The sequence below is a fragment of the Metarhizium acridum genome (genome assembly GCF_019434415.1).
Source record: "Metarhizium acridum strain ARSEF 324 chromosome Unknown scaffold_1, whole genome shotgun sequence".
Taxonomy (NCBI): domain Eukaryota; kingdom Fungi; phylum Ascomycota; class Sordariomycetes; order Hypocreales; family Clavicipitaceae; genus Metarhizium; species Metarhizium acridum.
In genome coordinates, this window is record NW_027094015.1 from 4,224,252 (window position 1) to 4,236,956 (window position 12,705).

Below are 12,705 nucleotides of genomic sequence, written 5' to 3' on the forward strand. Positions count from 1 at the left end.
GGATGATTATGTATGTACCTACTAAACTTCTGTTCTCATTGGACATTGTCCTGTAAGAGACTTCGCTTACAACTTGACACACTTAAGAGGACAGAAGGTCAACACCTGTCGCGGGTAAAGTGTCTTAATAAAATGCCACCTCTTCGCCGCCCTGTTCCGTGGCCCAATGCCCGTCATGTGTAACGTACGTAAATTAGAAAGGACTGTGTTTTCCTTGTAGGCACCGAAAACCTTCAACTTGAACTTCTTGCAACCTTCCTTTCGACAATCCGGCCTCACGCACTTATGAAGTATACAATTATATTTGCCGTACTTGGGTAAGGGAAAGCAGTCCAAGTCCTTTTACAACCAAAGAGTAATATTCGGTTAAGCATTTGCGTCTACGCGCAGGTTCATGTCCAACAGTCCTCCACTCAAATACGCTTGTTTACATTAACAAATAGACCGTATCTTCCGAGGTCATGGAAAAGACGGGGTATGCATTTTTTTGGGCCGACCATTTCCCTTCAGGCTGTCGTGAAGCGAAACACAAAGAGAAAGCCTGCAAAATCCAGGTCATTTGACAAGTGCTGCGTTGCGTTCTTCTATGAATGAGCAATACTATTTGCACACCAGACGTGTTTTTTCTTTCTTTCCCTCATTGACTTTCGTGTGGTTTGTTTCCTTGGCACTTGTGCACAACCATCGTGTACGCTCAAGCCTCCTGTCAGGGACTGCGCAAGCAACCTGCCTCTCCATACCATGCAACTGCTATAGCTTATTTTTTTGCTCTCTGTCCCGCTACCGCAGACGCATGGTTGAAAGTCAACTCTGCCACAAGTGGACTATTTGATAAGAGGACGTCGAAACTTTAGTCATGGAATTCGCCTTTTCATGTAAATGAATGACTTGCTATATATGCTTTCAAGTGTACTGCTGCCTATGATATCTTGTCCATCGTATCCTTGCTTGATACGGTTACTTTCAAACCTGGCTCACTGGGCTTCACCGTGTTTCTTTTAGCGCTGGCATCGGTACTGGTTCCCTTCTCCATTACACTGGATCCTGATGATGCCGGTCCGGATTCAAGATCAGTTTCACTCTCGCCCTTATCGTCTTGTACTTTAGGCTCGTCAGCAAAAGACAAGCCCTTGTCCTTGATCAGAAATGTTCCCAAGAAGCATATCCCCACAAGTGGAACTTGTAGGACAAAAACGGCGTAGCTTGCGGACATGTAGGCATCAAGGACACTAGATGGAATGCCACCAGGTTCATCAGGCAAGTCAAAGGTTGAGCGGCTTAGGGATGAGTATTCTGGAGGCAAGGAACTTCGGAGAACCACCTGCATAACGGCAGCTGATATAGCCAACCCAGCCGCGCCACCTGAACAGCGGTTAAAGTTTCTGTTGGATATGATAACAGCCCGTCGCGATTTTGGGGAGTGGGCTTGGAGGGCAACCAAGGTTGGCTGTAACACTAAGCCGACGCCAATACCAAGGATGATTAGAGGTGCGACGATTGCACCCGGGTTGGTTTGTCGGTTGTATACGAGAGTGAGTCCGGCGCCGCTGTAATATGTTAGCAAAACGTCCCCGCTGATCCGGAAAGGGAGAACTGACAGCAACCACAGCCCAAAGCCACACTTGATGACGATTCCGTATCTCTTGTACCGTGCGATCCAGTAGCCAGCTAGGATGCCGGACACGCTTTGAATTCCGACCGTGGGACAGAAGATGAGGGCCGATGTAATGATGGAGAACTGGCGCGCGTTCTGCAGATACAACGGGACGTAATAAACGTACGACTGATACACAAGTCCGAGGAGGAAGGTTTGAATGAGAATCACAACGATGACGGGGTTTTTAAACATGGAGACTGTGATGACGACAGATCAGTGACTGCTTGAAGATGGGTTGAGAGATGTGCACGCAGCCACTCACCCGGCATCATTGGCAAAGCGGCCACTTTCCATTCAATAACGACAAAAGCGATTAAAGACAGCGTGCCAATAGCTAGCATACTGATAACCATGGGTGAGTCCCATGGAAAGTACGCTCCTCCTATGCCATTAATCAGCGACGGGGACAATGGACGATGACATGGCATTAGAGACATACCGCCAGAGATGGGAATCAACAAGAAGATGACGGCGACAGAAGAAGCAAATAGCCCCAGCCAGTCAACTTTCTTGACACTCTCTGCGAAACCAGCAGTAGGAGGCTTGGACGGCAGAAAGATGACTGCAACGAGACAGCTCAGCGCACCCAGAGGAGCCAGCAGATAAAAGAAGCCACGCCAAGTAGACTTGGACACAAACGCGGCAGCAATAAAAGGGCCCGTTGCACTACCCACGCCGACCATACTAGAGATGATGCCCTGATATTTACCTCGTTCTTCCAAAGTCACAACGTCCGAGACGATAATCATGCTCAGGTTGACGATGCCGCCGCCTCCGATGCCCGCAACACCACGGAAGATGTAAAACATGGTCACGTTTCGGCTCATTCCACACATCAAATCCGCCAAAGCAAGTAGAGCAACGGCAGCAACGTAGACGTTCTTCCGACCGAAAATGTCGGACAGCCGGCCGTAGAGCATGGTAAATGTCGTGTTTGCTATTAGAGACGAGGTGCCTGCCCAGGATATAGTGTCCTTGGCGTTCAATTCGGCCGCAATGGTGGGCAGGGCAGTCGATATTCCATTCTGGTCAATGAAGGATATCATGGACGGAATGGCAAGCACACATAAAACGGGGATGAGTTTCCGACGAGGCAATAAGTTTGCCTGGTCATGGAGGACCCTTTCGGCCGCTGTAAGTCCCGACATGATGGAATGCTTCAGCAAAAGGGGGGAAAAAAAGAGCGCTCGCCCCAAGACTCGGTTGGCTCGCATCGAAACACGGGACCACGTCGAAGGAAACATCTGTCCATTTTGTATTCTTCCTCATCCTGCACAATGTACAATGGAATTGCCATCACTTACACACTGCCGACAGGGGCCCGTGAGAATATCCAATACACGCGGAGCCGCTCATGTTCCCAAAGACCGCGACCCCCGGCAACCACCCCCGGCAGATACATACATACGCCCTACTGCGACGGAGGCTTTGGGGCCTCCTCTGGATGTCGGTACAACGACGCCTGATGGCCCCCAACTCGGCAGTAGGGCCTTGGCATCATGGAGTCGTGGGACAGAGATTATTGCGCCCCCCGATTGGGCTGTGCGGCGGCATACATGCACACCACCCTTCAATGATACCCATCCGAGTTTGCCTGCTGCAAAGTTACACTAACAACGTAGTGCGAAAGGCAGTGATAAGAAATTGTGAACGGCAACTCGACCTTTTCTTCAATGCGACGTGATGGTGCTGGCTGTGTGGATATCACGAGTTGATAGGCTGCGAGAGTTTTGACCTCTGGGCAGCAACTCGAGAAAAGTGGTAACCCGTCCCCGGTAGAACCCACATTGCGTGGCCTTGATTTGGGAGGACTCGGTGACGGAAGCTATCCCCCGTGTTGCGATTCTGCCATTTGAGAGGTTGTAACTTGTGCGTCTCCCAGCTCTCGGGAAACGTGTGGCGAAGCACTCGGCAACTAAGGTTCTAGTTAAGGTTCCGTGAGTGATGGTACGCGAGAGTTCCACATAAAACGTTCCAAAGCGACTTCTGTTTCTGAACTGGGTTACCGAGTTGCCATTGGCATATCGTTGAGTCTGTCTCACATCTCACATCTCGCATCGCCCATCTCGCATCCTTGTAGGCGACATGTCCGCGCCAACTTGGGCAGAATGTGCTCCCAGCACACATGCGAACCGGCCGATCACGATGCGCGCTGGCACTTACAACCTTGGACCTTGGCGGATATCCATGATCGGACAACTTTGGTCCTCAGTCCCCCCTGCCTGTGATCAAGACGCGTCGCAACCACATTCGGTCCATCTATGTTTTCTCGCCGCAAGCTACTTCTACTGGTCCTGAACGGGGAGATCTACCACATCTGCATCGCAAGTTTGACAGAGTGACCCACAGCCTATCTCCTCATACGTGCAGGACCCCATCAGATATAATGCTTCATTCATGGTTCATCCGTGATATTGTCGTCTCCACCTTTGATGTTCAGTGTGCGTGGGACGTCAACTGCGGCAATAACACCCAAATGACGGACGACGCCTCGAGCAACGCGGGCACGACCGCCTGGAGACTTTGTCAAAAGTAGCTCCCGCGGAAAACGGTAGCTTGTCCTTAGACGGAAATATCAGCTCACTATCAAGAGCGCAAGTGTAAAAGGTCGAGAGGCACGTTGCCAATGTTGGGCTTGCTCGGCATCACCAGAAGGGTTACAGCCTTGACGTACACGGCCGCTCCACTGCCTGCAAAATACTGAAGCAATTCCAATGCCAGGGGTATGGGCATGTTTTGGTAAGAGTTTGCCTGCTACGGCAATCGCACCCGGAAACAGCGTTTGGGTGGAAAAAAAAAAAACAGGCCTAACAAAGAGACTGCAGCAGTTGATACGGCAAACGTCAGGACTGTCCAGAAGATGGTCTCGGGAGCAAAGGACGCCATCGAGTTGCCTGCAATCGTAAATCGCTCACCTGCAGAAAACAAAAGTTAAACTTTGCAGAGGATTGAAGTCAAATAAGGGGGTCAGGGGAGCCGAGACATCACCCAAGACGTCGCGTAAACTGCCCAAAAACGACTCGGCCGATAGTCACAGCCGCCGCCCAGAAAACGCTGGGAATAAGACTTGATTTGCAATCCCCTCTCCGCCGAGGCCGGCTTCGTGAACTCTGCGATCCAACTGCCAACTGAAACGTGTTCCATCCATCCTGTTATACTTAGTATCACGGAGCCTCATTTACAGGAAACATGAGTGACTAGTGATGGGTATCCGTTCACCTTTTGACGCCCGTGTGGGCAAGCAAGACGATAGACATGAGACATATTGCCCTTCCCTTCGCCGCGTTGGCAGTGCCATCACTCCAATGGCATCCTGTAATCTTCCGATTTGTGCAATCGGAGTTTGTCCGACGCCTCTGGCCAACATATTGTCATGCTGGTGACGAGTTCCAAGAAGGCTCCGCCTACCAGGGGTGTTGTAGAAATAGTTCCATCGGGCAGCGGCATTGATTATCTGCCTGGCCACAAGTGGGCTCAATGTGGCACTTTCGAGCCAGATCATTACTACATTCGTGCAAGGGAAAGAAAACGAGTAATATCCCCGACGGCAAATGAGCCGTCGCCTGAGCCTCACCCAAGACCATGGCATAGAACGCTCCAAGCATCGTCATGCATTCTAGGCTGCATCTACCAAAGCGGTTTCCGAGACTGATTGCGGTGTAGGCGGCGAGTAGTACAGGGGAACGGCGATTGTAAAGATATAACGAGATATGGAAGCAGGTGGCACAATGGGCCGACGACGGCGATCCTCGTTTGTCTGTACGACATGTGCATCTGGTCAACTAGGGTCGGTTGCGGTGGTATAACCCGCGAAAGGGGTCACGAATATAAACGATACGACTGTAGGAGGCATTCTGCAATCTTCACAGAGATGTCAACTATCAGTCCTGTGGATCGAAGGGGGGAAACTCAACTCGAGATAAGGGGGTCATCTGCCCAAGACTCTCGTAGAGACGCTATTGACGGCTGCCATGTTCAACCATTAGACATTGATGCATTCTTGAAACCTGTTTTACCAACACCGTCGTTGCATCACACGCTTCCACAACCCAAACATGGCGAATGTCGCTGCGAGACGTCAACCTATTCACTGCTCCATTGTTCCACCTTTGCCTCGCAGATACAACTCTTGCGGCTGGCCCAGGCTCAAACTGCGTCATTCGTCCATCTCCTTGCATAGAACGAGACAGCTCGGACTGCTATTCTCGCGAAGCCGGTTGGATTTTTTTGCCTGACATAGGTATTGTAAAAGTTTACTCTACTAGGGTCAAGATTGAGGCTACCCCCTCCCCTACGATATCAGTCGCCGCCCGGATCTCTCCGACGCATAAACCCGTAGTTCGGCAATGACGACTGGGTAATGTGAATGGCGTATCAAATATATAATTACTCGAGACCGATTTCTTGCAGAGAAGCCTAAAAGGTTAGTAATTGACGTCGCAAAAAAAAAAAAAAAAAAAAAAAAAAAAAAAAAAAAGGCTTGGTTCCTTGTTGGACAGGACCGGTTAAACATTCGCTTAGACCCCGGGTATTTCCAAGTTCGGCTTGCCATATTAGTCGACCAGCGCGGGACATCCTAATGGAGATGATCGTAAGCTGGGTTTTGTATCTACTCCGGATGACAGGTTCAGATCTTCGCAGTTGGGTTTGAGGGACGACTTTCTAACTGCCCCTTCCTACTGACGTCTCGGTCAGCGTGCGGTCTGACAAACTTTGCGCGCCTTGTCCTCGTCAACCCTACCGTCCGCTTACACGCAGCCACGCTCTCAGATACCTGCGTATCCAAGTACCGGATATGAGTTGCCCCTGAAAGTCTGCGTCTACTTGCCCGAATGAGTCAAAATTTTAACTCGGGAGAGGGTGTTCCAACGGAGTTTAGTGCTCACCTTGTGTACAGGTGGCGTCGTTCTGCCGGCGCCACGGACAGGGGTTTCCAAGCCGATCTGCCGGGAGAGACGAGCATCAACTGAAGGCATCATCATCACACCAAGCCCATGCAAAAGCTGGCCGTGATTTTGTAATTTCCGCAGAGAGTTGGCAACTTTGTCAAAAGACAGAATATGCCCTTTTGATTATGCATCTCCACATGTCGTCCATATTGTTGTTGCCGCTGGGCTCGTGGGCATCCATTGCCAGCCGCAAGTCACTCAAACCACAAACAAACCAGACACATTCAACTCCGACGTCACTCTCACCGAGAGACAAATTGCCTCTCTGAACTGATCATCCTCCGCAGCCAACAATATCAATGTTGCTGCGCAATTTGAAGGCTCCAATTGGGCTAGCGGTTCTGTCTTCGGCCATCCGTTGTACACCCACCTCCCGTCAAACGCCACATCCGTCGCGGCTGGCTTCGTCCTTGAAAGTCGAAGAGTCCACAAACACGTCCAATTACACGCTTGCCCCGGTCCTCGCCCTGTCACGCATCGTATACCAATCCAAGACTCTAAAAGGGTCCCTCGTGCCGGAAATCAGCATATATCCTGTGGCCATATATGCCTCGAGGAGGTGGTTTGGTGGCACCTCAGGCATATACGCAGAATGTGCACCATCTCACGTTCGCAGCCTCTCGTTCCACTTCTCTGGCCCGTACAGTCTTGCACTGGCTGGTTATGCTGTCGTGGGAACTGATTACGCTGGCCTTGGAGTTTCGTGGGTAGCACCGCTGCGGCTCCAGTGACGAATTTCTTCGAGTTGTTCACCACTCAGAGCAATATTGGACTCGTTCAAGCAGCTCGGGCGACTCGCTTGATTTTCCCCGTAACTGCATGTACCATTACTATACTAATATATGCTGGTAAGAAGAGAACGCCGAGATGAAGCTGGCTTTGAAGCCCTGCCGCTATATATATTGTCCGTGTATTCCTCTTTAATGCATGTTCTCCAACGCTCCTTGCCCACCCTGGCCGTAACAATGAGCAAACAAGAATTGTCTCAACTTCTTGCGGGCTAGGCTGGTACTTGAATCGCGGGCACTCATTCCTTAATGCCAGAAAAAATCATCATTTTCATGCACCGTCTGTGACTTGTGCCACCAAGCTGGGGATATCATCGACCTGTCTCCTGTTGAGCAAAATGTCGTTGACCGCCGTGAACAAGGGGTATTCCTTCTCTAGACCACGAGCTTTTAAAAAGCTGTTGACCTCATATGCTGTGGTCGTTCCTTGCAACTTCTGACCGTTCAAGTCTTGTTGCTCCACTTCATCAACTGTGATGCCCTTCTCAACAGCCTTTTTGGCACAACGGAAGTTTCGTCCGCCAGAAGAAGACGTAATCAAATCAGCCACCCCAGCAGACGTTTCGGTAAAGGTTTGGCTCTGGACCGTTTCGCCAAAGAATTCCTTTCCGAACTTTACCATTTCCATTAAGCCGATGCGCATAATCGCAGCCTTGGCGTTATCACCCCAGCCACGCCCGTCAACAAAACCAGCTGCCAAAGCAACAATATTCTTCAAGGCACCGCCTAGCGATACACCCGCGACATCCGACACCATCTGAACATGGAAGTACGGGCGATGGAATAGAGTGCGGAAGCAATCATGATCCAGTGGTGGATATTCAGCAGGTACAGCAGTGAGCTTGGTTTTGGAGGTTCGGCCTCTGCAATCTCTGTGCGGAACATCCTGAAGGTCGGTGACGGTAATGCCGGGATTGGGGCTACCGGATCGTGGCGAGGGATTTCTGCTATTGTCCATCGGTGGCGGGTCGTATGCGATGGTGGTCTCTGACCACTTCTCAGCAGCAATCTCGCTGGCGATGTTGGCCCCACTCAAGGCACCGACGTAGATATTCAAGCCGTCACCAATCCACTCACTGAACAGGCTGACACCGTCGTCGGTGACGTTGACTCCCTTGATACAGCTGATGCCGCGTGCAAATGGCAAAATGTGGCCTCGCAGCTGGTCACAGACCTTGGCGATAAACTGATGTGGCAGATTGAAGATGAGGATGGATGAGTCCTTGACGGCATCGACGAGTGAGGGATTGGCGACGAGGTTGGAGGGGAGAGTAATACCAGGCAGGTACTTGACGTTTTCGTGATTTTTGTTGATAATGGAGGTCAGTTTTTGAGGCTTGTCGCCAATAGATGAGTCGTAGTGCTTCGAGTCGCTGGCAACGACAACTTCTTCCTCAAACACCCACATCTGGACCTGCTCCTCAAAGACGTCATTGTGCTGCTTTGTGTTTTCGGCAACAATCTTGGCAATCGTAGAACCCCTTGAGAGGAAGGAAAAGGTTAGATATCATTCCACATTCTCGGTAGAGCATATGTCGTTCAACCTCAAGGCCGCGCAACTTCGTGTGCACCTACCAATTGCCAGATCCCACAATGGTGACCTTGTGCTTCTTCTCATGGCCACCAAGAAGCCCATTGCCCGTCATTTTGCCGAGTGCTGCAGAGTAAAACCGGACAAGTGAAGAATAGGATTGCAAGCGGCAGAGCTGGGCAGAGAATCGCAGAATGTGTAACCGCAGCATACGATTTATCCCGCAAGCTACTTAAGTAGGATCTTGAATGCACATAAGAGGGGAAACCGCGCTTCAATATACGTGCCCTGAGCCAAGGGGGAAATGTTGGCCGGCATCCACGATGCAAGGCCCAGAACATTTGAACTGCCCCTCCAACGGCACAGCAAGCATTGTACTGAAGCTCTCACTGGGCAAAAAAAATGAAATGGGTAAGGAGCACAAGCTCAAACGCTTCACCGCTTGCTCATATTAGTTTAGCGCCCAACGGTTGGTCCGCGTTGGGGCAATTTGGTCATGGCCGGGTATGGCCGAGATGCGAGGCTTCTTGGACCTTCCTTGCTGGGGTTCTTCCCAGGCCATCACATGCAAGTGACATGCGACCAGACATCAAGGCGCTTATTATAACGATCCTCAACCAGTACGAAGTGGCCAGGCAGTGTGGATTGCGCATCTCTGACAGGGCGTCTGGTGGACACTGTGCCGTGGCTTGTTGGACAGGACATCACATGCCAGATGCCAGGGCGATCTCGTCGATTGATTCTCCTAGATGGAGCAGGCAGGGTTCAGCTGTGTGTCGCCGGACACGCGGCCGTTGAATCGAGACAGCTGCCGCCTTCCTGCAGGTCCATGGCATCATAGCATATTTTATGAAATTTCCGAGCCGAGGATTTAGGGGGCGTATTGTTCATATCTGTCCCATGTGCTCCTCGATCTTCTGCCTTTTCTTGGCCGCCTCCTCATTGCCACGCCGAGGCCGAGGCGCGGTGGCGAGACGTTCGAAGATAAAAGTCAGGTCGCATATGCCAACTTCGCAGCAAGCCTTTTTTTTTTTTTTTTTTGCTCTGTACAGGGTTCATGAAGGTTATGTGGCTAGGTACCCATACCCATAACGCTCTACGATACGAGGCCATAGTAGGATATGAGCAACCTCAGAAATGATAAAACCGAAATCCTCTGAACGGCGTTATGCACTCAAGATTCAAGCTATGAATGCAGGTGTGTTACATGATGTGACGTGCCAAGGCCAATCCGCAGTAAGTTGTGACTATGTGCCCAGCCCTCTCTGTCTATCTCTCTACCTATGCTTTGCGATGACCTAGGAGCGATTTCCTTTCATCCGACTCGTCATCCTCGGTCCTCTCTCCATCGCCGAATATGGACTTGAAAACAGCGTCGTACGACATCCACATTATGTTGAACATCGATGTCACACCACTCGCAAGCCATGGTGGGAGCTTGCCAGTTTCATCCGCCAAGAATTTGGACATGATGAGAAAGAATATCAACAGCGGACCCCAAAGAGCAATGAATAAATATTGTCCAACTTTCTGAGTCCATGTTGTTGCAATATATGGATGCAGCGATGCGAGATACTGTTGATAATTAGTAGGCAGGTTGTGTTCCCTTCCACCATCCCGAAGTAGGCTCAGGTAACGTAAGCTGGGCTGAGCATAATTAGGGTCTGGTCTCTGCCGCCCATCAAGGAGGTGCTGCCACCAATTCCTCTCATCATTCGCGTTCGATGTGTAAGCTGCGTATAACGTCCTTGCGAGAAAAGGCGTGGGTCCCTTGGAAAATGTCTCCTTCGAAGCGATGGGATAGCAGGGAACGACAATCTCCTTGTAGCTGGAGCCTGCACCCTCTGTGCGCAGAATTGTTCTGTAGTCCTTCTGAGTAACTTCGTACACCACACCGACGAGCCCTCCGTCCCATTCCATATCCTGATGGATCAATTCGGCCTGAGTGTTCTTCTTCTTGTCTGGCACATTTCGAAATCCCACGTTCGCGAAACATGGCTCTCTGTAAGGCACTCCAGCGAGATCGAAAGTGAGACGTAGACTGGGAGCCGCCACATTTACCTGCGACAGAGGTCGAATGCCTCGGACACCGAGAAACGTTTTAGCACTCATATTGGAGCCATATGCCAGATACAGGACAGTTTGGGCTGCTGGTGAATCGAAAGTTGGGTGGGCATCTTCGGCAGCTTTCGTAAGGCGTTCCGATGAGGTGGTCAATATCGAGGATATTGAAGGGTACGATCCTCGAGAAGGTTGTTGGGCTGAGACTCCCGCCTTGTCTAACGCCGCTGACGCCGCCGACGCCGCGGGCTCTACATGGGTTAGAGACGACATGCTGATTCTGTGGACTCGGGCCCGTCGCCAATTGATTTGGTTCAAAAAGACAAGTATGGTATTTCAGACGCACTTGCCGAGTGCCGCTGAACTTTGTATTCTGGGGTAGCAACTTCTACTGTGTTACAAAGCGGGAGGAAGAGAATTGAAATACACAGTTGATGGTTCAACATGTCGAAACCAACAATTTAAAAGGCGCTAGTAGGAGTTACGTGGCGAGGTTTTGGTTTTCGATGTTGCTTTCTTGTGGCTGATCGGACCGTCGCAAAGTTCTGCATTGGGCGGACTTTCGGCGTTGTGCGCGGGGTCGCCGCGTAGCCAGCCAGATCCAGGCTAGCCGTTCAATCTGACGAAGCAAACATGCGGAATCCAAGGCGTCAACATGGCACGGAAGAGATGTTTTCCGAGGACAGGATAGGCAGCTTTTCGAAAGTTCGTCCGTGATTCTCTCTGATCTGGTGCTTTTGTCTTGAGCAAGTGGACGGTGAAGAACCACCATGGCCTGTCCCGCCGGCGGCCTCTGCGATGTCCCGAAGTCCGTGCTCACTGTGGCAATTCCACCTGACACGGGTGCTTCTGATCTTGTTCCAATCATTGCATTTTGGTTGATCCAAGTAAACGGAGCAACGGCCGCTCTTCCAAAAAAAAAAAAAAAAAAAAGCACATCTCACTGTTGAGTAATGTCTCACAGTATAGGAGGGTCTGGTACAACACATAAAATACCGTGGCGTGGCCACGTCCTTTTTTTGGTATTTCATCGTGTGACAAGGAAGCTCTTATCCCTAGCTCTTTCCCTATCGCTCAGAACGACCCCGATGCAACCTCCTCGCACCGCTCCTTCCCCATCCTAGTATCTTGCTTACTTCCTTGATGAGGGACGGAGAAGAACGCCCTATGAAATGCGGGTTTCCTTTTCCACTGTATTCTGTTTATTTACTTGTGGCGATGTGACGAAATTACTAGGACATTATGCCCCGAAAATCGAACTTGGCTGCTCCAAAGTCTGCATCAAAGAAACAGGCAGAGAAACAGCTGCAGCTTCAGTCAGCGAAATTTGGAGAGTTAGAAACCACTCCAACTAGCCACCATGAGAAGTCACCGATTCCGCCCATGAGGCAGAAAAACCGTGCCAGCCATACCCATTGTCATGATACCGATCGAATAGTTGACCCAGAGGAGTTCGAGGATGGGATCGATAATGATGCCATGGCAAAACTCGCTAACACTCCAAAAGAAATTAATATTCGCAGGGACATGGAGATAATCTGGTCTGAAAAGGATTCTGAGACACATAGGAGCTCATCAATGTCTTCTCAGGAGGAGGAGCAATCTGGACACGTTTTCGGATATATTGGGGATGATTCAGCCGAAGGCTGACTCTACATTAATCCATAAGTTTTCCGAATAATGAGGGTTTGGTGCAGGCTTGACAAATAAGTTTCTATT

General features: G+C 50.5%; 5 protein-coding genes across 5 annotated transcripts; 2 read left to right on the forward strand and 3 right to left on the reverse strand.

Moving 5' to 3' along the window:
• Window positions 1-611: 611 nt before the first annotated feature.
• On the reverse strand, window positions 612-6,207 carry J3458_001304 (uncharacterized protein). Its single transcript, XM_066116652.1, has 5 exons — window positions 5,572-6,207; window positions 2,097-5,518; window positions 1,920-2,039; window positions 1,599-1,854; window positions 612-1,547 (listed from the first exon to the last, which is right to left on the reverse strand). Exons 2-5 carry the CDS (start codon window positions 2,899-2,901, stop codon window positions 920-922), a joined length of 1,809 nt encoding a protein of 602 aa, XP_065978537.1. The 5' UTR covers window positions 2,902-5,518; window positions 5,572-6,207; the 3' UTR covers window positions 612-919.
• Window positions 6,208-6,666: 459 nt separating this feature from the next.
• J3458_022431 (uncharacterized protein) lies at window positions 6,667-7,369 on the forward strand. The gene has a single exon (XM_066123015.1). The coding sequence runs from the start codon at window positions 6,906-6,908 to the stop codon at window positions 7,335-7,337; it is 432 nt and encodes a 143-aa protein (XP_065978538.1). The 5' UTR covers window positions 6,667-6,905; the 3' UTR covers window positions 7,338-7,369.
• A 296-nt stretch (window positions 7,370-7,665) lies between these two features.
• GPD1_1 (glycerol-3-phosphate dehydrogenase) lies at window positions 7,666-9,040 on the reverse strand (the record flags this gene model as incomplete). Its single annotated transcript, XM_007812107.2, has 2 exons — window positions 7,666-8,875; window positions 8,970-9,040. The coding sequence occupies 2 exons, from the start codon at window positions 9,038-9,040 to the stop codon at window positions 7,666-7,668; spliced, it is 1,281 nt and encodes a 426-aa protein (XP_007810298.2).
• A 1,166-nt stretch (window positions 9,041-10,206) lies between these two features.
• Window positions 10,207-11,259, reverse strand: J3458_001306 (uncharacterized protein; the record flags this gene model as incomplete). Its single annotated transcript, XM_007812106.2, has 1 exon — window positions 10,207-11,259. The coding sequence occupies one exon, from the start codon at window positions 11,257-11,259 to the stop codon at window positions 10,207-10,209; it is 1,053 nt and encodes a 350-aa protein (XP_007810297.1).
• Window positions 11,260-12,228: 969 nt separating this feature from the next.
• On the forward strand, window positions 12,229-12,636 carry J3458_001307 (uncharacterized protein; the record flags this gene model as incomplete). Its single annotated transcript, XM_066116653.1, has 1 exon — window positions 12,229-12,636. One exon carries the CDS (start codon window positions 12,229-12,231, stop codon window positions 12,634-12,636), a length of 408 nt encoding a protein of 135 aa, XP_065978539.1.
• Between the last annotated feature and the right edge of the window lie 69 nt (window positions 12,637-12,705).

What these genes read in the sequence shown, in the direction of transcription:
- J3458_001304 (XM_066116652.1), bottom strand. Translation starts at nt 2,901, where the DNA reads ATGTTTCCTTCGACGTGGTCCCGTGTTTCGATGCGAGCCAACCGAGTC. An exon ending in GTTGATTCCCATCTCTGGCG is followed by an intron (nt 2,040 to 2,096) that starts GTATGTCTCTAA and finishes TTAATGGCATAG; the next exon opens with GAGGAGCGTACTTTCCATGG. An exon ending in CGCTTTGCCAATGATGCCGG is followed by an intron (nt 1,855 to 1,919) that starts GTGAGTGGCTGC and finishes TCGTCATCACAG; the next exon opens with TCTCCATGTTTAAAAACCCC.
- J3458_022431 (XM_066123015.1), top strand. Translation starts at nt 6,906, where the DNA reads ATGTTGCTGCGCAATTTGAAGGCTCCAATTGGGCTAGCGGTTCTGTCT.